At 37.9% G+C, this 25,725-nt stretch overlaps 1 protein-coding gene across 1 annotated transcript in view; it reads right to left on the bottom strand.

The window, feature by feature from the left end:
- Window positions 1–25,725, bottom strand: part of LOC102035636 (general transcription factor II-I) — a 71,154-nt gene that overhangs the window by 26,153 nt on the left and 19,276 nt on the right. Inside the window, exons 5-15 of the mRNA XM_031060369.1 lie at window positions 25,284–25,467; window positions 25,064–25,092; window positions 23,996–24,044; window positions 23,272–23,315; window positions 22,108–22,125; window positions 21,942–22,019; window positions 14,698–14,757; window positions 13,592–13,654; window positions 12,383–12,514; window positions 11,323–11,385; window positions 10,336–10,437 (exon numbers count right to left, since the gene is read on the bottom strand). Of these exons, the coding sequence (XP_030916229.1) occupies window positions 10,336–10,437; window positions 11,323–11,385; window positions 12,383–12,514; window positions 13,592–13,654; window positions 14,698–14,757; window positions 21,942–22,019; window positions 22,108–22,125; window positions 23,272–23,315; window positions 23,996–24,044; window positions 25,064–25,092; window positions 25,284–25,467 (822 nt within the window). The remainder of the gene's footprint in view (window positions 1–10,335; window positions 10,438–11,322; window positions 11,386–12,382; window positions 12,515–13,591; window positions 13,655–14,697; window positions 14,758–21,941; window positions 22,020–22,107; window positions 22,126–23,271; window positions 23,316–23,995; window positions 24,045–25,063; window positions 25,093–25,283; window positions 25,468–25,725) is intronic.

Genomic DNA, 25,725 nt, shown 5'->3' with positions numbered 1-25,725 from the left:
TGCCCTTCATGACTTAATATAATGATGACTACCATGACTATTTGCTTATAGCAAGACCCAGAGTGGTGTGATTTGGGTGATTGAAAGCAAAACAAAGCAAAAAAATCAAAAAACCCAACCTGATGGAAATATTAAAAGTGAGTTGTTGGATAAGATTTACAATTTCAATTAGGCTACATATTTGCAAATATTTCTATGAAAAAATATCCAAGGATGGTAATTTATAAGCACAAAAACCACATCTGAAATGCCATAACTTTATTTCCACATCTTTTCCTTCACAGATATCAGAACTCTGCTGGCTGCCTTCAAAAATATAAAGTAAAAAACATATTCCTGACTGCAGAGAACCCTATAAACCAGACAGATTATGTGTCCCTAAACCAAAAACAACCAAACCACAGGATAAAGGAAAGGTACACAAAACATCCCAGGTGAAGCATCTTTAAACAGACTAAACTGAAGCACGTGGATGCATTTCTGTGGAGAACCCAACAGAAGGGATTAGGAAAGAACACAACCAAAAGATCCCAACTTCCTGTGAGTCTATTTACATCAATATGTCAAATAACAAAAAGCAACAGAGGTAAGCTATGATGATGATTGTACTGCTGCAATTCACCTACACAGAGACCAGGGCTCTTAAATGAAGGCTTGCACTAACATGTCTCACTCCTGCAGCACAAAATTACAGAAAACCTTTTCATTGAACACAGCAGGGTGATGAAATACTCTTGAATTTTCATCTTACCAGAATTGAACTCTGCCTCATTTCTTCTCTGAGTATTGGACTCTTCATTAACTGACTTGCTGCTCCTCCATCGCGTCTCACGGTACATGTAGGTATGGTCAGAATCTAAGAGAAATCAAATAGAAGTCACTGGGGTTTTGTGCAGGGAACTTGTGTGCAGCACTCGAACTGCTTTGAATTTCAGAACTCTAACAGAAGTAAGGAATTCTGTTTATGACAGCATCAAACTTTACAACACATTACTTACATGAGTAACTTCAGCAAGCTCCTGTTCCTACCTGTGAAGGAACAAATTGTTCCTCCAAAAACCCTGTGCAAAGTACAAGAGAGTAAAAAACAAAACTGCTCCTGTACTACCCAAGGAAAACAACATTGTCTTCTGAAACATGACTGGGCATTGCAAGATCATAAAAAAAACCACGCAACAGCAAAAGGAATCACAAAATAAATTGTGCAGATAGGGACTGCCTTTCTTATCTAATTGGAAATAATATCATTCCACTAGTGGATCTCAAAAGACAGTACCTATTTTTTCTTTGGAAGAGTTCAAATGTTCTAAAACCACTTTCAAACCAATGTAAAACAAATGGAAAACAATTAAATTCATCAAACAGGTTAAATCTGCCTTAAACACACCCAAGGGGACAGACAGGAGAACAGCAAACCTAGCAATGTGTCAGAGAGCTGCTACTCAGCCTGGCACTTCCCAATCCATCCCTATCTTCCCTAAGCTAATGAGCTTTTTAAACTGCCCAATTACCAATACCTCTAACCTCAGAGAAAACAAATGGGTAAACAAAGAAAACTAATTTCACATACAGAAAAATATGCACCCACATCACCAAGGGTATGGTTTACTTAGCAAGAATATAATCACATATTGACATATCTTATACATATACAGTTCTGTTATACTCTTTCAGAGAAAACCTTTTCAGAGAACTTTTACTTTTGTGCTAAAGGCCTTTACATATAAGCAGAACTGAATCACTGAATAACTCTTTCCATATAAACTTTTCTGTCAAGGTAATGATGGAGTTATTTCCATGCTGCATTGTAAAATGGTGAAATTATGGCCAGAAGTGTTCACTTTCTGAAAAATGCCCTGCCTACTTTCTAAATTGCTGATTGGGTGCTCCTAATCGAATTCCACAAGCAAGCACTGCAGAAGCCAATCTCAGCAGTGCTGTAAAGCAGTTCCAGGATGCTCAATCACAAATACAAGAAATACAGATCACCTCCTACCAAGATCCCAGCATGAGAACTGCAGGGACACTGCTGGGCAGCTTTAGAGCCATTTGGATGACAAAGGGAGCTGCTCAGTACAAAGGTTTGGATCTCACAGTTACCAATATGAGACAGACACCTTGAGGCTCTGCTTACACCACCTACAACACTGCCTTTCTGTTCTGGTACCATTCTTCCCTGAAGCATTTGTTAACCACAAATGTTTCATATAACTACAGTGTGGTTATAAATCAATGTGTTCTCCAGAATGAAGGAATGTTATAACATCTCCTTTCAATGAGTATTTTTCGTTAACAACACCTGAAAATTATGCAAAAGATACAAATTGCTATCAGGCATTATTTCAAAACCAGTCCAGCACTCCAATATGCTTCAGTATATTTTGGTTTTCTAATACTTCTCCACCAGGTTCATTTACCAAGCAGTGCACAATCAAAATTACACTCAACAACAGCACACAATTCTCTTCATTCAGTACCAAGTAATGCAATATATGGAAAACACATTTTGGATAGAAATATGCCCAAAACCCTGAAGTTAAGGACCCATGGTACTGACCTTCAAGGGTGACCTCAACCTCAGGATTCTCACTTATTTCTGACATGTCATGGTGGGAGGACTCTGAAAAAAAAACCAGGATCGTTGAATGATGGACATGGAAAATATTTTCAACCAAACACTCCATGCCTTTACATCTAATCCAACATTGTCACAGAAACCTCTTGCATTCACAGTATGACACAAAAATAGAAGCAAAAATATATTACCATGAGCCTTTGAGTAATTCCAGACAAAGGCAAGGAAGTGAAGATTACACTTGCTAAACTGCACATGCAGCAGAGCACAGTTGGTGCAATGACTGAAGGAAATTCCATCTTCTTGGCTTTGTAGGGTTAATACAATCAGAAGTATTTTCATCTAGAATTTTTATCTTACCAGAATTGAACTCTTCAGCTTTTCTCTCAGCATCGGGAGATTCATTTGCCAAATTATTGCTCTTAAGTCTCTTGTCAGGTGGCAGATTGTCTTCATCATCATCTTTAAGAAACAATAAAAAACCCCCTGTTTTTTTGTCCACGGAATTCGCATGCAGAACGGGAACTGCCTTGAATTTCGAAACTAAAACAGAAATAAGGAATTGTGTTTATCAGGGCACCAAATTTTACAAGACATTATGTACATGAGCAAGTTCAGCAAGCTCCTGTTCCTACCTGTGAAGGAACAACTTGTTCCTCCAAAAGCGCACGTGTGTGCAAAGCACAAGGGAGCAAAAAACAAAACTGCTCCTGTACTTCCCAAGGAAAACAACATTGTCTTCTGAAACATGACTGGGCATTGCAAGATCATTAAAAAAAACACGCAACAGCAAAAGAAATCACAATAAATTGTGCAGATTGGGACTGCCTTTCTTATCTAATTGGAAATAATATCATTCCACTAGTAGATCTCAAAAGAAAGCACCTATGTTTTTTCTTGAAGAGCTCAAATGTTCTAAACCCACTTTCAAACCAATGTAAAACTAATGGGAACCAATGAAATTCATCAAACAAGTCAACTCTGCCATAAACACACAAAAGTGCACAGACAGGAGAACAGCAAACCTAGCAATGTGTCAGAGAGCTGCTACTCAGCCTGGCACTTCCCAATCCATCCCTATCTTCCCTAAGCTAATGAGCTTTTTAAACTGCCCAATTACCAATACCTCTAACCTCAGAGAGAACAAATGAGTAGAGCCGACAAAGGAAACTAATTCCACATGCAGAAAAACATGCACCCACATCACCAAGGGCATGGTTTATTTAGCAAGAATATTATCACATATTTACATATCTTGTACCAATTCAGTTCTGTTATATTCTGTCAGAGAAAAACTTCTGAGAGCACTCTCACTTTTGTGGTAAAGGCCTTCACATATAAGCAGAACTGAATGACTCTTCATATATCAACTTTTCTGTCAAGGTAATGATGGAGTTATTTCCATGCTACATTGTAAAATGGTGAAAGTAATGCCAGAAGTGTTCACTTTCTGAAAAATGCCCTGCCTACTTTCTAAATTGCTGATTGGGTGCTCCTAATCGAATTCCACAAGCAAGCACTGCAGAAGCCAATCTCAGCAGTGCTGTAAAGCAGTTCCAGGACGCTCAATCACAAATACAAGAAACACAGCTCACCTCCTACCAAGATCCCAGCATGAGAACTGCAGGGACACTGCTGGGCAGCTTTAGAGCCACTTGGATGACAAAGGGAGCTGCTCAGTGCAAGGGTTTGGATCTCACAATTACCAATATGAGACAGACACATTGAGGCTCTGCTTACACCACCTACAACACTGCCTTTCTGTTCTGGTACCATTCTTCCCTGGAGCTAGTTTTAACTACAAATGTACATGTAACTACAATGTGTTTATAAAGTAATGTGTTCTCTAGAATGAAGGAATGTTATAACACCTTCTCTGTTTAAGGAATATTTTTTGTTACCTTGATGAAGTCACAATATTTACAAATTGCTATCAGGCATCATTTCAAAACCAGCCCACCAAGTCCAATCTGCTTCAATATATTGCGATTTTCTAAAACTTGTCTGCCAGGTTCATTTATCAAGTAGTGCACAATCAAAATTACACTCAACACCAACACACAATTCTCTTCATTCACTGCCAAGTATTGCAGGTTTTGGAAAACAGAATTTAGATAGAAATATGCCCAAAAAACTGAAATTAAGGACCTGCAGAACTGACCTTCAACAGTGACCTCAACCTCAGGATTCTCAGTTGTTTCTGACATGTCATGGTGGGAGGAATCTGAAAGAGAAAGACAGGACTTCTGAATGGTGGACATGGACAAGATTTTCAACCAAATACTCCATGCCTTTGCATCTAAACCAACATTGTCAATGAAACCTCCTGCATTCACGGCATGCAACAAAAATAGAAGCAAAGACATATTTACCATGAGTTAATCTATGATGATGATTATACTCCTGCAATTCACCTACACAGAGACCAGGGCTCTTTAATGAAGGCTTGCAGTAAAATGTCTCACTCCTGCAGCACAAAATTACCCAAAACCTTTTCAGAAAACAAAGCAGGGAAACAAAATCATCTTGAATTTTTATCTTACCACAATTGAACTCTTCTTCTTCTCTTCTCTCAACATTGGCATCTTCATTAGACGAATTGCTGCTCCGCTGTCTCTTGTCAGGTGGTGGGGAGTCATCCTCATCATCTTTAAGAAACAATTAAATAATGTTTTTTTTGTCCAGGAAACTCGAGTGCAGCACTGGAACTGCCATGAATTTCTAAACTAAAACAGAATTAAGGACGTGTGCTTATCAGGGCATCAAATTTTGCAACAAATTACTTAACTGTGTAAATTCAGATATCTCCAGTTGCTACCTGTGAAGGAACAACTTGTTCCTTCAAAAGGCCTGTGCAAAGCACAGGAGAGCAAAAAACAAAGCTACTTCTAAGGAAAGCTACCTTCCTAAGGAGGTAGCAACTTTCCTAAGGAAAACAACATTGTCTTCTGAAACGTGACTAAGCATGGCATGATCATAAAACAGCCATGCAACAGCAAAAGGAATCACAGAATAAATTGTACAGATAGGGACTACCTGTGTAACCTAACTGGAAGTAATATCATTCCAGTAGTAGATCCCAAAAGAGAGTACCTATGTTTTGTCTGGAAGAGCTCAAATGTTCTAAACCCATTCTCAAACCAGAGAAAAACCAATGGGAACCAATGAAATTCATCAAACAGGTCAACTCTGCCATAAACACACACAAGTGGACAGACAGCAGAACAGCAGGGACACTGCTGGGCAGCTTTAGAGCCACTTGGATGACAAAGGGAGCTGCTCAGTGCAAAGGTTTGGATCTCACACTTACCAATATTAGACACACATTGAGGCTCTGCTTACACCACTTGCAACACTGCCTTTCTGTTCTGGTACCATTCTTCCCAGAAGCATTTGTTAACTACAAATGTTTCATATAACCACAGTGTGGTTATAAAGCAATGTGTTCTCCAGAATGAAGGAATGTTATAACATCTTCTCCATTCAATGAATATTTTTCATTACCAACACATGAAAATTACTCCAAAGATACAAATTGCTGTCAGGCATCATTTCAAAACCAGCCCACCAAGTCCAATATACTTCAGTATATTTTGGTTTTCTAGTACGTCTCCACCAATATCATTTACAAAGCAGTGAACAATCAAAATTACACTCAACACCAACACACAATTCTCTTCATTCACTGCCAAGTATTGCAGGTTTTGGAAAACAGAATTTAGATAGAAATATGCCCAACCAACTGAAATCAATGATCTGGGGAACTGACCATCAAACGTGACTTCAAACTCAGCATCCTCACTTTTTTCCGACAAGTCATTTTGGGAAGAATCTCAAAGAGAAAGATAGGACTGTTAAATGATGGACATGGACAAGACTTTTAACCAAACACTCCATGCCTTTGCATCTAAACCAACATTGTCAAAGAAGCCCCTTGAACTCACAGCATGCAATAAAAATAGCAGCAAAGATATTTTACCATGAGCCTTTCAGCAATTCCAGACAAAGGCAAGGAGATGGGGATTACACTTGCTAAACTGCACATGCTACACTGCAGGGTTGCTGCTATGACTGAAGGGAATTCCATCATCTTTTCTTGTAGGCTAAATACAATGATAAGGATTTTCTCCTCTCTTACCCAGGATTACTGAAAATATAAACAAAGACTGCCTGTCCCACAGATTAGGGATTTTTTTACCAGCTCTACAGACTCATGGCTGCTGTGCTATCTTATGCTGCTCCATAACAGGCTGCAAGGCCAACAATCAAACATAGGAGGGAAATTCATGATCACAGTGCTTTTGTTGGGGCAGAGTGCCCCAACAACACAAGCAGGATTAGCCAATCAACACTCACTGGGAGAAAGAGCAATTTATACTGAACTACACTACAGTTAAACAAAGTGAAGCTAATTGTATCAGGAACTGTATCAAAACTTCATTCTCTGTTATCAGGAGAAATGCTGCTGAATTTCATGTAATGGTAACCCCTAACTATGGTGTTATCTACCTTCCAAGAAAAACTAATGCCATTTGCAAGAAGGAGCACTGCTGCTAGCAAAACCTGCCTTGAAAAGCACACAGCTCAGGCTGGAGAGCCACGTGCTCAGAGCAAAGCCAGCAGGACATTGATGGCTCACACTCTGCCAAACCACCAACCTTTGGGTGTTGAGCACCTTACAAATATCCAAGGATGTTAATTTATCCTCAGAAATACACTTCACATCTCAAATGCTATAACTGTATTTCCATACCTGTTCTTCCTGTCCTGCCATCAGAACTCTGGTGCCTGCCTTCAAAAATATAAAGTAAAAAACACATTCCTGACTGCACAGAACCCTATAAAAGCAGACAGATTAATGTGCCCATAAACCAAACCAAACCAAAGCAAACCACATAATAAAGGAGGATCACAAAACATCCCAGGTGAAGCATCTTTAACCAGACTAAGCTGAAGTGCATGGATGTGTTTCAGGGGAGAACCCAACAGAAGGGATAAGGAAAGAAAAAGAACACGACCAGAAAATCTCAACTTCTTGTGCATCAATTTACATTGTCATGACAAATAACAAAAAACAACAGAGATAACCTATTAGGATGATTATACTGCTGCAATTCACCTACACGGAGCCTAGGGCTCTAAAATGAAGGCTTGCACTAATGTATCTCACTCCTGCAGCACAAAATTACCCAAAACTTTTTCATAAAACAAAACAGGGAGATAAAATCATCTTACTGCAGTTGAAATATTTTGCTTTTCTTCTCCTTCTATTGGCAGTTTCCTTAGCCGACCTGGTGTTCCTCCTCCTCTTTCTCTTGCTAGGCGGCAGATACTCATCATCATCATCATCTAAAAAAAAAAAACAATTAAAAAAAAAATGGGTTTTTTGTCCATGGAAATCAGGCATAGCTCTGGAACTGCCTTGAATTTCAAAACTTAAACAGAAATAAGGAACTGTGGGCAACAAATTTTGCAGTAAATTACTTACCTGAGTAACTTCAGAAAGCTCCTGTTCTTACCTGTTTTCTAATACTTCACCACCAGGTTCGTTCACCAAGCAGTGCACAATCCAAACTATACTCAATACCAGCACACAATTCTCTTCATTCAGTGCCAAGTAGTGCAATATGTGGAAAACGCATTCTGGATAGAAAAATGCCCAAAAAATTGTAATCAATGACCTGCAGAACTGACCTTGACTAGTGATTTCAGGCTCAGAATCCTCACTTGCTTCTGACGAGTCATCGTGGGAGGAATCTGAAAGAGAAAAACAAGACTGCTGAATGATGGGCAAGATTTTTAACCAAACATGCCATGCCTCTCCATCTAAACCAACATTGTCAAAGAAGCCCCTTGCAGTCATGGCATGCAACAAAAACAGAAGCAAAGATATTTTACCATGAGCCTTTGAGCAATTCCAGACAAAGGCAAGGAGGTGGGGATTACACTTGCTGAACTGCACATGCTACACTACAGAGTTGCTGCTATGACGGAAGGGAATTCCATCATCCTGGCTTTCTAGGGTTAATACAATCATAAAACACCTTCTGTTACCCAGGATTACTGAAAATATAAACAATGGCTGCCTGTCCCCACAGATTAGGGATTTTTTTACCAGCTCTACATGATAATGGGGGCCCTGGAAAATGTTAAAAATAGACTCTGAAAATGTTAGGCTTTGTGTTTTGCCAGATCATTGCACCTGCATAAGCAGTATGATAAATGATATAATTGTTAGAGGTGATGATTGTTTAGTAATTAAATATAATTATTGTATAGCCATAAGAAGAATCATGAGAAATTATGTTAGAAATTTAAGGGGGAACCACAAGGGGTCATGCTTGATTGAAATCTGTGTATACAACAGAACAATATAAGTTGAATAATTAACATGAAAACTATATAACGATAGAATATAAAAACATGTTCCTCTCGAATGTATGGTCAGAGTCAGATTTGGGTTCATACCCTTGACACCCAGAGCTCTTCAATAAAAGCACTGACATGATCATTTTCGTGGTTATATGTTTCCGAACGCTAACATACAGACTCATTGTTTCTGCACTATGATGATTTCCATAACAGGCTGCAAGGCCAACAATCAATGAAATATGGGAGGGAAATTCATGATCACAGTGCTTTTGCTGGGGCAGAGTGCACTAAAAAGACAAGCAGGATTAGCCAATCAACGCTCGCTGTGAGAAAGAGCAATTTATACTGAACTGCACTCCAGTTAAACAAAGTGAAGCTAATTGTATCAGAAACTCTATCAAAATTAATCAGCAGTGCATGAAGAAACATATTTTAGTTATTCCAGCAGAGCAAAGCTTCACTGGTGCATTTTGAAGAGCATCTTCTTTCAGATCTCTGTAAGCTGGGGTATGGTATCACTTTGGGAGCAAGGCTGAAGGAATCTTTGCTTCAAAGGTTTCTCTTCACACAATATGTGGGGTGTAGAGCAGAAATTCAGCTCTATCTACTGGGACACCTCAACTGCAGTATACTTGAACCATGTCAAATACATCACCCAGTTCATGGAAAACAGCATCATGTTTAGGTCAAATTCCAAGGCAGTTCTGGGTACATAACTAGCAAATGCAAAGTATTACACAAAGGAAGAATTAGGAGTTGTTTTCCTAGACATGAACATAAAATAGGGTCGTAAAAAAGCTCTAACTGTATTTCCACATCGGCTCCTGTACTGCCATCAGAACTCTGGGGGCTGCCTTCAAAAATATGAAGTAAAAAACATATTCCTGACTGCACAGAACCTTATAAAGCAGACAGATTAATGTGCCCATAAGCCAAACCAAACCACAGGAAAAAAGGAGACGTACAGGATCACAAAAAATTCCAGGTAAAGCACCTTTAACCAGACTAAACTGACGGGCATCTATGCATTTCTGTGGAGAACCCAATAGAAGGGATCAGGAAAGAACATAACTAGAAAATCTCAACTTTCTATCTGTCTATTTATGTCTTCATGTCAAATAACAAAAACCAAGAGAGGCAGCCTATGATGATGATTATACTGCTGCAATACATCTACACAGAGCCCATGGCTCTTAAATGAAATTCCAGAAGTGCTCTGTATCTTTTAATTCTTTAGCTTCTATAATCCTCTCAAAAAGGTTTTAAATAATCAGTTGATGTGACAGTTATTTTTACAAGATACTGATTATTTTTGAAGCAAAAAATCACCCAAAACCTTTTCATTAAACAATGCAGGGAAATAAAATATTCTTTAATTTTCATCTTACCAGAATTGGACTCTTCTGCATTTCTTCTCCCAGTACTGGCCCCTTCATTAGCCGACTTGGTGCTCTTCTGCCTCTTGTCAGGTGGTGGATAGTCGTCATCATCTTCTTAAAGAAACAAAAAAAAGAAAAAAATTGGTTTTTTACTTTTGTGCTAAAGGCCTTTACATATAAGCAGAACTGAATGACTCCTCTCATATAAACTTTTCTGTCAAGGTAATGATGGAGTTATTTCCATGCTGCATTGCAAAACACAGAAAGTAATGGCAGAAGTGTTCACTTCCTGAAAAATGCCCTGCCTACTTTCTAAATTGCTGATTGGGTGCTCCTAATCGAATTCCACAAGCAAGTACTGCAAAAGCCAATCTCAGCAGTGCTGTAAAGCAGTTCCAGGACGCTCAATCACAAATACAAGAAATACAGATCACCTCCTACCAAGATCCTAGCATGAGAACTGCAGGGACACTGCTGGGCAGCTTTAGAGCCACTTGGATGACAAAGGGAGCTGCTCAGTGCAAAGGTTTGGATCTCACAGTTACCAATATGAGACAGACACCTTGAGGCTCTGCTTACACCACCTACAACACTGCCTTTCTGTTCTGGTACCATTCTTCCCTGAAGCATTTGTTAACCACAAATGTTTCATATAACTACAGTGTGGTTATAAAGCAATGTGTTCTCCAGAATGAAAGAATGCTATAGCATCTTCTCTGTTCAATGAGTATTTTTAATTAGCAACACCTGAAAATTACTCCAAAGATACAAATTGCTGTCAGGTATCATCTCAAAACCAGCCCACCAAGTCCAATATGCTTCAGTATATTGTGTTCTTCTAATACTTCTCTACCAGGCTCGTTTACCAAGCAGTGCACAATCCAAACTCCACTCAACACCAGCACACAATTCTCTTCAATCAGTGCCAAGTAATACTTGGGAAACACATTTTGGATAGAAAAACACCCAAAAAACTGAAATTCAGGTGGTACTGACCTTCAATGGTGACCTCAACCTCAGGCTTCTCACTTATTTCTGACATGTCATGGTGGGAGGACTCTGAAAGGGAAAAACAGGACAGTTGAATGATGGACATGGACATGATTTTCAACCAAATACTCCACGCATTTGCATCTAAACCATCTAGGTAAAACCTTATGAAACAAGGGCCTTGTTACCCTTGTAAAATCATGGCTCAGGCCTGTTACTTTAGCTAAGCAGGAAAGGGCTATGGGAACATGACACAGCTGCACTGGAGGCAGAAAAACAAGTTATATAACCATGACATGCTCACATCGTGGTTTAGGGCAGTTGGTTGGATTATATCTGTTCTACTAAAATGGAATGTAATAGATAATGGGCTACCTGCTTAAAAAGGGCCTGGTTTTTGCAATAAACAACTCTCCTTTGCACCTGCCAGGGGACTCTGCATCACTCTGCTTTCTACTATTTATCCTCACAAAAAACATTCACATCTCATAGGCTATAACTGAATTTCCACATCTGTTCGTTCATTGCCATCAAAACTCTGGTGGCTGCCTTCAAATATATAAAGACATTCCTGACTGCACAGAACCTAATAAAAGCACACAGATTAATGTGCCCATAAGTCAAACCAAACCAAACCACAGAATAAAGGAGAGGTATAGGATCACAAAACATCCCAGGTGAAGCATCTTTAACCAGACTAAACTGAAGTGCATGGATGTGTTTCTGTGGAGAAGCCAACAAGAGGGATCAGGAAAGAACACAACCAGAAAATCTCAACTTTCTGTGCGTCACTTTACATCATCACGTCAAATAACAAAAAACAACCAAGGCAGCCGACAAGGATGATTATACAGCTGCAATACATCTGCACAGAGCCCATGGTTCTTAAATGAAATTCCGAAAATGTTTATTTTTTAGCTTAATTCTGGCAAAAAGGTTCTAATTGATCAGTTGATATGACAGTTATTTTTGCAATAATACTGAACTTTTTGGCACCACAAAACCACCCAAAACTTTTTCATAAAACACAGCAGGGAGACAAAATCATCTTTAATTTTTGTCTTACCAAAACTGAATTCTTCTGCATTTCTTCTCCCAGTATTGGCAGCTTCAGTAGCTGAACTGGGGCTCCTCAAGCTCTCTTCAGGGGGCATGTACTCATCATCATCATCATTATCATCACCAATATCAACATCATCTTTAAGAAAGAAAAAAAAAACCAAACACAACTAGTTTTCTGTCCAGGAAACTTGAGTGCATCACTGGAACTGCCATCAATTTAAAACTCTAACAGAATTAAGGAACTGTGCTTATCAGGGCACCAAATTTTGCAATAAATTACTTAACTGAGTAACCTCAGAAAGCTCCTGTTCATACCTATGAAGGAACAATTTGTTCCATCAGAAGGGCCTGTGCAAAGCACAAGAGAGCAAAAAACAAAGCTGCTCCTGTACTTCCTAAGCAAAACAACATTGTCTTCTGAAACATGACTGGGCATTGCATGATCATAAAACAGCCATGCAACAGCAAAAAGAATCACAGAATTAATTGTGCAGATAGGGACTACCTGTGTTGTCTAACTGGAAGTAACATCAAAACACACGACCAATGTTTTGTCTTTAAGAGTTCAAATGTTTGAAACCCACTCTCAAACCACTGAAAAACCAATGGGAACCAATGAAAATCATCAGCAGGTCAACTCTGCCATAAACACAAACAAGTGGACAGACAGCAGAACAGCAGGGACACTGCTGGGCAGCTTTAGAGCCACTTGGATGACAAAGGGAGCTGCTCAGTGCAAAGGTTTGGATCTCACACTTACCAATCTGAGACAGACACCTTGAGATTCTGATTACACCACCTACAACACTGCCTTTCTGTTCTGGTACCATTCTTCCCAGAAGCATTTGTTAACCACAAATGTTACATGTAAGTACAATGTGGTTATAAAGCAAAGTGCTCTCCAGAATGAAGGAATACTATAGCATCTTCTCCATTCAATGAGTATTTTTCATCATCAAAACTTGAAAATTACTCCAAAGATACAAATTTCCGTCAGGTATCATCTCAAAACCAGCCCACCAAGTCCAATAGGCTTCAGTATATTGTGGTTTTCTAATACTTCTCCACCAGGCTCGTTCACCAAGCAGTGCACAATCCAAACTCCACTCAACACCAGCACACAATTCTCTTCATTCAGTGCCAAGTAATGCAGGCTTTGGAAAACACACTCTGGATAGAAAAATGTCTGAAATCAATGACCTGGGGAACTGACCTGCAGAACTGAACTCAACCTCAGAATCCTCACTTGTGTCTGACGAGTCAGGCTGGGAGGTCTCTGAAATGGAAAAACAGGACTGCTGAATGGTGGACAAGGACAAGATTTTCAACCAAGCACTCCATGCCTTTGCATCTGAACTACATTGTCAAGGAAGCCCCTTGCATTCACAGCATGCAACAAAAATAGAAGCAAAGATATTTTACCATGACCCTTTGAACAATTCCAGACAAAGGCAAGGAGATGAGAATTACACTTGCTAAACTGCACATGCTACACTGCAGAGTTGCTGCTATGACTGAAGGGAATTCCATCACCCTGGCTTTCTAGGGTTAAGACAATCACAAGGATTTCCCCCTCTCTTACCCAGGATTACTGAAAATATAAACAAAGGCTGCCTGTCCCCACAGATTAGGAATTTTTTTACCAGCTCTACAGACTCATTGTTTCTGCACTATGATGATTTCCATAACAGGCTGCAAGGCCAACAATCAATGAAATATGGGAGGGAAATTCATGATCACAGTGCTTTTGCTGGGGCAGAGTGCCCCAACAACACAAGCAGGATTAGCCAATCAATGCTCACTGTGAGAAAGAGCAATTTATACTGAACTGCACTCCAGTTAAACAAAGTGAAGCTAATTGTATCAGAAACTCTATCAAAATTAATCAGCAGTGCATGAAGGAACATTTTAATTATTCCAGGAGAGTAAAGCTGCACTTATGTATTTTGAAGAGTATTTTCCTTTAGATCTCATTGTCAGTTGCACTTACAATTTATTAAGCTGAGTTTTATTAAACTGTATAAGTCATTATGAAACAGACTGGATTTCTTGAGAAACAATTTACACAAACAACTTGTGCTTTAGAGTGATCAACCTGATGCTCCTCTTTGAATTTAGAAAAGGAAGAAATTAAGTTCCCGTCTACATGTACTTGGACAGCTGGAAATTAAAGCAACCATAATTTTCATTTCTGTCCATGTTTAGAGTTCCAATACCCTCAGTTTTTTTGGCAAATGAAGTAGAAAAGCTGTGAAAAGCAAAACTCACACACTCAATTTCTAAAACAGATGTGAGGAAAAGAACAAGTAAAAGATCTACCTGTGTAACTTTTTCCAGGAGCAATTTTTTCATCTGTCTCTGGTGCTTTGGAAGGGCCTGCTGGAGAATAGAGAGAACAGTTTTTAAAGGTGTCTTACAACAAACACATAGTTCCAGTCCATACAGGAATTTGCCAAGTAACTTTTAATTTCCTGTATTATGGGCTCACTTCATATTTTCTGTAATGTTAAACTTTGGAAATACTCTGTTAAATATTAAATATTTAATATTTAAATCCTCAATTAAATATTCAAATCCTTACTTACTTGGTTTAACAGAATAAAAATGGGGTTAGTGGCAGCATTGTACATTTCTTGGACTACTGAACAGGCAAGTGACTCATGCTGAACAGCAGGCTTTCAACTAATAAACTAATTTTTAAGAAAGAAATGTTCATGCTTCTGCCTTTCTTCAAGGACACTTTAATCAGCTAGATCTTTTTTCTGTTCATTAAAGTTTATATTCCTAAGGAGTATTCTTTGACCTCAACATTCCTATCTACATTTAATACATAAATTTACCAGGATTAAAGTAATTTATGACACTCCAAGGCTGTTTACTTTCCATTACAACAGCTCTTTTGAAGACTACAGACTGGTTAAAAAAAGACTGGTGCAGAAAGCAGCACAAAAACTACACATAACCTATTATTATCACTCCTAAATTATTTGTGTTTATTTAGTGTTAATTTATTTATTTGTGTTTATTTAGTGTTTATTAACACTAAATTAACACTCCTAAAACCCTACTGCTTACTGCTGTGGCTCTTCTGCAGCTGCGCTAGAAGGGTGAGCTGCTTGCAGCACAAACAACACCACACTGAGCAAGAGGCCATTCTGTACCACAGAAACGGCACAGGTATGGAAAACCTGCCCATGTGTGGCAAACAGGAGTAACTGGAACTGACTGATTCGGACAAATTGTTCTGTGCAAATCTCATAATTTCCGTGTGCATTTGCAAAAGCAATCTGCAGAAGCTCATATAGCTGACCAGAAATTCTAGTTGTTTAGAGATATGTTAATAAATGTATCAGCAAGAGTATTAATAGTTCCACAAGAGAAAATCTCCTGTTAATTAATAAGGCAATGAAATATTCTAAACTCTATTGCATCTGCACAGTAAGAAAGAAAATACAGAAAAGACTATTGTCACAATCAGACTTTGTGAGTATTTCAGTCAAGTGAAAACACATATACAGAATCAAATAAGTGAATATCTAAGTACTAAAGAAAACAATGTTAATTAGGTGGTTATAATAATGCTAACTTGAACAGTTCTGCCTAATTTGATTATTCAGATTTTCAAAGAGATTAAAAATGAACAGCATTTCAAGTGAGGAACCTATGCAAAGTTCTTTGCTTGAAACACATTTCTTTCAGCAGGTGCTGCTTAGATCTTCTGCCACTTTTCTTTGTTGGGGGAAGGTGTTTCCCCCCCTCTTTTTTTTTTTTCATTTGTTCACTTCAGAGGAGCTCCCTGATTTTGTTCAAAATACAGTTCCACAAACACTGATGTTGGCACAGCCTAACCATAGCCCAAAGATGGGGAAAAACAGGGAGGAAAAGGAGCCAGAGACACTGGTGGTCCTCCAGGCCTCAACAGAAAGAATTCTCATACCAATAGTGTGATCTGCACCTGTCAGGGGTGAGTGGGAATAGAACAAAATCCCCCAGGGTGTACTGAAAATGTCTCCATGGACTAAATTTGCTTTTATTTAAATAAGCATATTCAGCAGATGCACCCAGTCAGGTTTGTCATTTCCTAAGAACTCCTGTGAACATGCAATTATTATTACTCATAAGGCACTGACACAAAAAAGTATGCATCCCACTATAATCAAATATCTCAAAATATGCACAGTTTTGCATGTATTCCTTAATTCAGAAATCCTGATAGGATTGTTTTACCCCCATATTCTGAAGTATTCTCTGTATTGCATTATCTTTGTGCCAAATACATGCTGTGACAGCAGTAAAAAAGGAAAACTAATAGTCTTTCATGCTTTTAAACTTGAAGAAATACTTCTCTAGTTACAAAGATAAACTTAGTAGATTTACAGCCCTTGGCATGAAGCACAGAGAATTCAGTCCTTTTATCTGTAATATTGATAAAAACTACAGTACATGTAGTAAAACCATCAGATTTTTTTTTCAAAAGTGGCCAACACAGATTATTTCATGACACTTGAATATTTTTCCATATTACAAAGCTTGGACAGAGGAAAAAAGCAGTATGAAAAAGTTGTTTCAGAAATTAAAACATGTCAAACTATAGATTCTGCTGTCCTAATTTAGTAAAGACTAGAAAATTAAATTTAAAAGAGTTCTACCACCAAGAGATATTAATAAAAACAGATACATTTCCACTTTACTGCATTAATGCACACAACAGGCAGAAATACAAAGGTATGACATAACCAAGGAAAGCAAAAATCAAGTACAGTGGTAACCAGATCAAAAGAAACTCCATCCAGAAAGAAAGATATGAAAAAAATCACAAAATAAAAAAAAAAAGAAAACTCAAGAAAGAACTAAATTCTACCAGTGAAGGTAGGATGTAGGAGGAAGGATGGGCACAGAAGCGGGAAATTTAGTTACTAAAACCACAGGACACCTTAGAAGTAAAATCTTTCAGTATGTTTATGTCTTGGAATCTGAACTTCAGATGTGTAGGCAAAGCTGAGCAGTTTCACCTTGAACCAGAGAAAGCAGAGGTTATCCTCTTCAGCTAACAGCCAGCTCTTACACAGCACAGGCACTTGGGAACTCTAACACCCACACCAAACCTTGGTCTTTCATGAGCAGATAAATACAGGACAGATCACTGCACCCAAAGCATGTGCCTGGTCTAGGATTCAGCAGTGCAGTGGAACCTCTGTAAGAGATGGCTGTTGGCATAAATTGAAACTCCTGAAATGTCTGTTACAAATAGATGATTTTTCACATTCCAACAAATCCATTAAAGACAAGAGTAGATGTCATTCCCTCAACAGTCACAGCTATTCTTTCTGTCTACACACCTACACACCATTTACTAAAACACCGATTCCAAACATTTCAGCCTCAGTTTCTAATGGATTATGTCCTAATGTCCTAACACCACACAGCCAAACCTGTGCCACTTGGCAGAAGGAATGGATTTATCACCTCAGGGATAAGCAATGCTCACTTTTCTGGCTACCTTTTTTGTACTTTTGGCACTTTTTTGTAAGCTACCCATATGTAGCAATGTGAACTAGATGTGATTCCCTTCAGGAAACACAACACTGTGCTCACTTTATATTCTGGAATTTCTTGGTTTAAGACAATACCTGCACAGTCAGTGTTACATGACAGCCTAGCTTCACAGATTTAGCTCCATTAAAATGGACATAATTGTCTAGTATTCTGAGAGATCTCCAAAGGGGAAATATTTTGTTGTTAGAGACATTCTAACAGACATTCATTATTTTTAAGGTTTCAGAGTGAGAATAAATGCAAAGTTTACATTCACATTTTGGGCTTTTTCTCTGTAGAAGAAGACATTTTCAATCTCATTTGGGTTTGGATGTATGTCCTGTATTTTAACTATCTCACTAACATTGTCAAGAATTCCAAAACTGATAGTACTGTTCAACTACATGGTGTTTTAAAGAGAAAAGCTGTTAGGCAGTTTTTTACTCACTTCTAGGTGTTTTTAAAACTGAACCAGGCAATTCACAGGACAGACTGTTTACAGCCTTTTCCTTCTGCTTCCATTTTTCTTCATTTTAACTTCAAGGCACCAGTGAAGACCTACATTCACAAAATTTACAGGATAACACGCCACTTTTACAAAGTGTTTGGTCATAAGTCAGCAAATAATTAAGTTCTGTATGGGTTATGCCACCAAAAACCCCTGCTTTATCCTGTAATGATAAAGCACTCAGCACTCACTCAGCAGTACCACATTTATGAGCCCCAAAGGTTTGTTTTTATACAGGACTAATGGGGTATTCTCAAATCTGAAAATACATTTGACTCTTGAGAAATTATTATTTAATTTCTTCATTTCTAGTAAAAATACTAAATTATATTTAAACCACTAAACCAAGAAACAGCATTCTCAGTTATGTTTCTTTTCATAAGAGCCATAGCAACTGATACTTACAGGTAAGGCACATGCAGGAACACTAGCTAACATAGCTGGAATGCCCCAGGATGTGTCACTTAGTCCTGATGGTAAACACTCAGTCCTTTTCCTCATTTAGCCAATCATCAAAATCTGGACCTTTTTCCCAGAACAGGTTGTCTTTGGTCTCCCCCAAGTTTAACACTGCAGCAACCTTCACATTTGTCCTGGACATTTGAAAAAACATCCACTACCACAGTGTTTGCACTGGTTTGAAAGCAAACCAGTGGGAGATTCCAAATCAGAACAACCATTTAATAGAAAAATTAAAATAAAAAGAGAAAACACTGGCTTAAACTGACTTAAGAGTGCGAATACAAAGTGATACCCTGTTGGTCAGGGTAGTGGCAGCAGTCCAATTAAATGGTGGCTGCAGATCTGTTGGAGTGATTGATGTGGTTCTGTTGAAGCAGTGATCCTGTAGAAGGGTCTGGTCTTCCTCTGAAGGTCCAGTGGTGGTTATGTAGCCCCTGTCCTCTAGGAATTCAGCAGGTAAGGCTACCCATGGTGCTACAAACCTCAGATTGTATCCAGGTAGGAATGCTTGGTTCCTCCTCCTGGGCAGAGCATCTCCCAATGGGATGATGGAATTTTATGAGTCATGCAGAGAGACCTGATGGCCCATTAGCAGAGACACACCCCAGAGTTATCAGGGATGGGTCATGGAGGAGAGATAAGGAACACTGCCCCACCTGCTCTAACAGCTTCTGAAGATGGTAACAGAATACATACTTTGGGTTACATCTTACTTTGTAACTTAAGACAGTGCTAGAGCCCACTGACAGAAAACTGCCCCTCATTCTCTGTCAATACACCCACATGAAGTCTTAGATGGCTGAGTCCCTACTTCTCAGCCATCTTATTGTGTACTGCTAAAACAACTCTAAATTTAGTAATTCAGTATTACCTCATGGCAACATCTAAATGGTGCAACCTTCAACCGAGATGAGAAGAACATCCACCTACAGATATAATTTTCCCTCTTTGATTAACAGGAAGAGTTAGTGTGCCACCCAGGCACACAGCACATTGATCAGCATTACAGATCTTTGAGAGGAAGCACTTAGAGAAAAAATACAACCATTAAATTTTATCAGTGAATCACTTTCTCCAGGAAGCCCCAGCAGATTGCTGTTCTCTAATACTTAAGTTGTTTCTTCTCAGAAACTGATAACCCTGGCTTTTGCTGTAGGTTATTTTTAGCAAAATTTATTACCTTATCTGTTTTCTTTATTTTGTAGCACATCTCTCCAAAGGCAATGCTGGGGCAGACTGTCATTCCTCAGGAACACCCCTCAGAATAACCACTTTTTAAAGGTTCACTTCTTGTACAGCACCACCACCCATACACCTATGTGCCTCCAGAATTTATAGCTCTATAGTCTGGACAACCTTTGGTTTGAATCAGAGTGATAGCCACACAAAGAATGAAGGGGAAGCTGCTTTACTTGTCTAGTCAGCATGACTTGAAAGAGAAAACATCTTTTAGCTCACAGCACCCCATCACTTCTACCAATATACTCAGTTCGGTCTTGTTTTAAAATGCCATTTTGGAGAACTACACTGCAGGCAGAGAGGGGGAGTCATCCCTCAAGCACCACTTTATCACAAGCAGATACATATTTCTCTCCATCAATCAGAAGGTTTAAATTTAGAGTTCTTTGAAAGACAACAGAAACCCCACCCTGCCAAATGTGCTTAGACTTCACTCTGGAAGCATATTGCATGACTTGGATTTCTCAGATGCAGTGCAGTGGATACTGTTTTGTAAAGAAGAGATTTCAGTGCAGACTCTCTTCAGATGGCATTGAGTTCCACTGTGGGCTATCGGCCAAATTGTGACATCATTTGTATGCATGAAATGGAAAACCACAATGGGGATAAAAAGCAAAAGAATGGGAAGACTTGGCGTTGGAAGGAACAATTATTAGATTGTTTTCACACCAGTATCTACTTTTACTATATTAAATTTTCCTAGCCTGTAAGACTCCAAGGCCAGGCAACGTACACATATGAAGAGCAGATAATCCTAACACCTTTTCAGTTCTGCACTCAAAGGGTGACACTTTGCTATGGTATGGTTGAGGTCTCTCTGAATGATGCTCTTATATCTCTTGAGATGTGCTGGGATCAAGTATTGATTCCACATCCCCATAGTTAGTTATGAAAGCACTTTAGAAAATAGTCTCAAGAATCCTCATGTCAGAACACACACAAAATGTTATCTCATTAATATATAGTATTACAAAATTAAGGAATGTGCTGTTTTGCACTTCACTGTTGAGCATATAACTGTCATTGAGAGATGTGTGGCAGCTTGCCCATGTTTCTTTGTATTACTCAATTAACCTAATGACAAGTACACATAGGTTGAAATTATAAATTTAAAGTTTTATTTATTTTATATTGCCATTTATAGTCACAATTTCTTAATTACCATTCACAGCAACATAAAGAAAAAACAATTTCTGTTTTCTCCTAGCTGAGGTCAATGTGTAAACCAGATACACAGAGGTGAGGCAAAACAACTGGGAGAAAACTTAAAACACACATGCAGGCTGAGCCATGGGGCTCATAAATATTGTTCTGCTTTGTCCACATAAATAAACTTTTCAATACAATTTTGACACATACTAGTCATTGCTACAAAGGAAATGAGTGATACACTTCCAGTCACAGAATCATAGAATGGCTGATTATATGATGTACAGTGTATAAAAGTTACTGTAACTTTAAACTAAAGAAAAAATTCAAGCAGTGCTCTAGAAAGCATCACTACAAAGGTTTATTTCCTGTTTAAAAAAGTCATTGAATTATAGAGTCTGCACATTGTACCCTCAGAAAAATACATCAAGCAGTTTTGAAACTTCTTCAGAACCAAACACACTCATATGGGTTTGGGGTGAAGTTGTTCTTTAGGTCTTTTGGTATTCTTCCTAAAAACTTACATGACAGGAAATGCTATATGCTAACAGAGCTAAGTAATTGCATGTTTGATGACCAAAAATTACTAAAAAGAGAGGCATGGAGGGATCAACACTTAGGCAACCAATCATTTCATGACATAAACATATATGAAAATTAGTATCATTACCTGGAGTATTAAATTGATAGTAGTTAGGATCATCTCTTTCCTGTTTCATTGTTACTGTTGACAATTTGGAAGAAATTTCTGTCGAAGCAACAAAGGAATCAAATATGGAAACTAATAATAAGCAGATTCTTAAAACAACAACAACAAAAAAACCAATAGCACTCACCATGATCCTCGTTGGTCTCTATTAAAAAAAAAAAAGAAAAGAAAAAGGAAAAAAATACAAAACATTACACATTTGTTGAGCTAAAACAATGGTAACAAAGTGACCTGCTGGTTTGCTGGTTTCCTACGTTTCAGTCTGGTCAATCCCAGAAATAATCTAGGATTAAATACCTCCCTACAAACCAGGCTCCCCTGAAGATGCTGTCTCAGATCTGAAGAATATTTTTTAAATGGGCTCCTTCCTCTCTGCATATTACCACAGGAAAAAAATATATTTTATCACTCATTGTGCTAAAAGTCCTGGGAAAGCTCCTGCTCACTCTTCTGTGAGAATTACTTAAAATGCCTAAAAAGCAGCACTGGAAAAAGTCTGGGACTGACTTAGCAAAAAGTTCACATTAATGCTTTGCGTACGTCAAGCCAAACGTTAAAAATTGAGGGTGCCTAAACCACAAATTTCAAGTTGTGAAGCACAAATAACAAGAGCAAAAAGCTGAACTACATATAAAAACTTAATTCTAATAAGAAACTGAGCAGTGCAGCTCAACCCAGCAAAAGGGAAAGGCACCAGTTTATCTCCCAGCACACCTGCTGCCTCACTGGCTTTAATGGGATTACCCGTACTTTCATCTCACAGCACACACTTCAGCATTACTCTGCCACAGATCACAATGCCTTGGGCAATCAACTGCTACCATCCAGAGCAACTTAGGAATGATCTGGCAATTTTTAAATAACAAATAACACATCTTGTTATTTATGAACTTTTTGTTTCTATTTTAGCTAGAAAATGGGCATTTTTTTATTTTCAATATTTTAGGAATATTAACAAATCAATTCTTCTCTAAAGTACATAAAGATAAATTTAGTCTACAATATAATACAACTTTTTGTAATTTGCAATTTCCCTCGTGAAATGGAAGCATTTGGTTAGGGTTTAATATTTGATAAAAACTCCAACTGAAACACAGACAGTTTCAAGGAAAGAGATATTTTTCTGTGACACCAAGGATGCCTATTTGCTACTTTTCTCTTTTTTTGGAGCTTTTGTTTTCCTGTTTCTGCTTAAGTTCAGTCTTCTAACAGAATCTGGGTTTTTTTTTTTTTCTTTTTGGTTGGTTTTTTGGGTTTTTTTCTGCAAATTAAGGCAAAATTTTGAACATACCAGGATCCTTGCTTGGTTCCGTTTTCACATTAACAGGCGGACAACTATAAAATTAAGCAAATCAAACAGAATGACATTATTAAAAACAAATCTCAGATTTCTGAGAAGTTCTTAAAGCTTTATAGCTTAACAAGAACATAAAATTAAAAACCCTGCATATTGGCTTATCTGATTTTTTACAACTGAATTGCCAGCAATCTCCTATTCCTACATTTTTTTGAGGCATACCCAATATTCAGATCATTTAATGAGAGGGAAACACAGAAGTACAGAAAACTGATCCCTATTTTCACATTAACAAATTTTTGGTATATTACAGATACAGTATCTTCATTTACTAATTTTAAAAAAATCACTTTTTTTTTCAAATTGAGGAGGGGGAAGGAAGCAACATTACATCTGTTCTCCATCACTGCTGTACCATAAAACAAGGCAAACTTATCCCTGACTAACAGACTGTGAATTAAGAACACCCATTGGGCTAATTAAACTAAAGAGAAACTTTGGCATTTGTTTAACTTGTAACAGTTTCCTTAAAAACAATGATCAAAAGAAAGAGAAGACTGAGCTTCATGCTCTTTATAATGTCTCATGCTTTTTATAATGCCAAGCAAGCAAAAGTTATTCAAAGGTCAGATGGGCAGAAAAAGCACATTAGGACAAAGATAACAACATGAAAATAGATAGTTGATTTTTTAAAAATTCTACATTATTTAAAATTCACCTTTCACATGGAGGTATAACTGAATGTGAAGGAGCTGCCACATCAGCTTCTGAAAGTTAAAAGACAATATCTGAATTTTCTGTACTCCATTTACTTTAAACAAATTGAAAATATAACATTGATTTCAAAATGCAAAAGCCTGTTCACATTTTACAAGCATATGTGCATATTTTCCTTATTCACAGATAATGAAAGATCCCATTAAACTGTACTGAGACAAAAACAGCTTTAGAATGTCACTTAGCACACTGAAAACCTACCTTGTATTTTTGATAGTACTATATTATTAACAGGATTTCTGTAATATTCCATCTCTAGTCCTCAACCTGAGCATAGGCAACACATCTCTAATTTTACTAATCAAGCATCAACTTCTGGCTCTTTCACTCAAGAAATTAAACTTTTCCTTTTGGACTACATTCCTACAGAGATTGCTTCATCGTTTTCAAAAAACAAATCCCCACACTTCTGCATTTAGCAAGTAAAGCAACATAATTCTATAAAAAGAAGAGGAGAGGGGACTTCTCCTAAGTTAGAAGTGAATCTCTCTAGAGTTTTACAATACTCACTCTAGCTCCGAATTTTTCATATATAGAGGCTTTTATAGGAACTACAACATCTAGCCACTTCAGAAGATTAAGTTACATTTTAAAATTAAATATAAATACCAAAATCAGCAGGGTAGTGGAACCCAAGCACTAGAAAGTCTTGGCATCTTCTGAAAACTGAAAGCAATCCTTCCTATGTTCACTTCTCCTTCTCTTAGGATACTATTCGATTCACATGAAGTTGAAATTCAGTATAAGGATGAAGAATGGAACAGAATGGACTTGATCAAGACAAAGAATGAAACAAAATGAATTTAATCTCTAATGAGTTGCTCCTGGCAAAGGCATAAAGGTAAGGGTTATATATAGGAAAGGATTACTTATAAGTAAGGCAACTCACAGTCTAGAAATTTCTGCACAGTTTGCCACTTTATTTACATAACAAAATGCTCTACATATATTGCTACCTAAACTCAAATTCCAATCTTTTCCTGTTTAGTCTGAATAAGCATTAACTTACCTATCTGTTTCTTTGGTTCTACGAAAGGCCTGTGTGGAAATATGGGAAGAAAAACTCAGTTTTAGCAAAGACATTGTTAATTACTTGGTAGTGTACATTACAGAGAGAATTCCTGTTTAAGAGAAACAGTCTGCAGTGTATTTAATTTAAAACTAAAATTCATTTTACTTAAGTAGAAAACCAAATTGGACAGAGCAGCACAAGAAAAAGAGCAAATAACCTGTTGATACTAAATGAGATCTCTGATTTGTTTTCCAAAATCCATTTCAGGGTGGAAACATCATAATTTGATGGATGTTTAAATGTGACTCCTTCAGGCAGGCCCTGCACTATCACAACAGACTGGTTCCTCTGAATCTCTTCATATGGCACAGGTACTGCTGTTGACTTTCCTAAAGCTTTACCTAGAAAAGAAAGAGGAGTTGTTTTGATGTTGAGACTGCTGAAGTTAGAAAAAAGAATGAGTTCCTCATGAAACTTTGGACAGAACTGGAGCAAAAGCAAAGTGTGGATGCAAATCTTCTCAGAAAACCAAATACTGCTGGCACTAATGTGCACTTGGTGCAATGATCTCAAATCCCATCTCACAAATTTCATCAAGAAGAACCAACTACATGTATATTTTTTAGAAACAGCTACTAAAAGTTTCTAAAAATAGCAGT

The sequence above is a fragment of the Geospiza fortis genome, unplaced genomic scaffold, assembly GCF_000277835.1.
Source record: "Geospiza fortis unplaced genomic scaffold, GeoFor_1.0 scaffold59, whole genome shotgun sequence".
Lineage (NCBI taxonomy): Eukaryota > Metazoa > Chordata > Aves > Passeriformes > Thraupidae > Geospiza > Geospiza fortis.
This window is presented reverse-complemented; position numbering and strand designations above follow the sequence as displayed.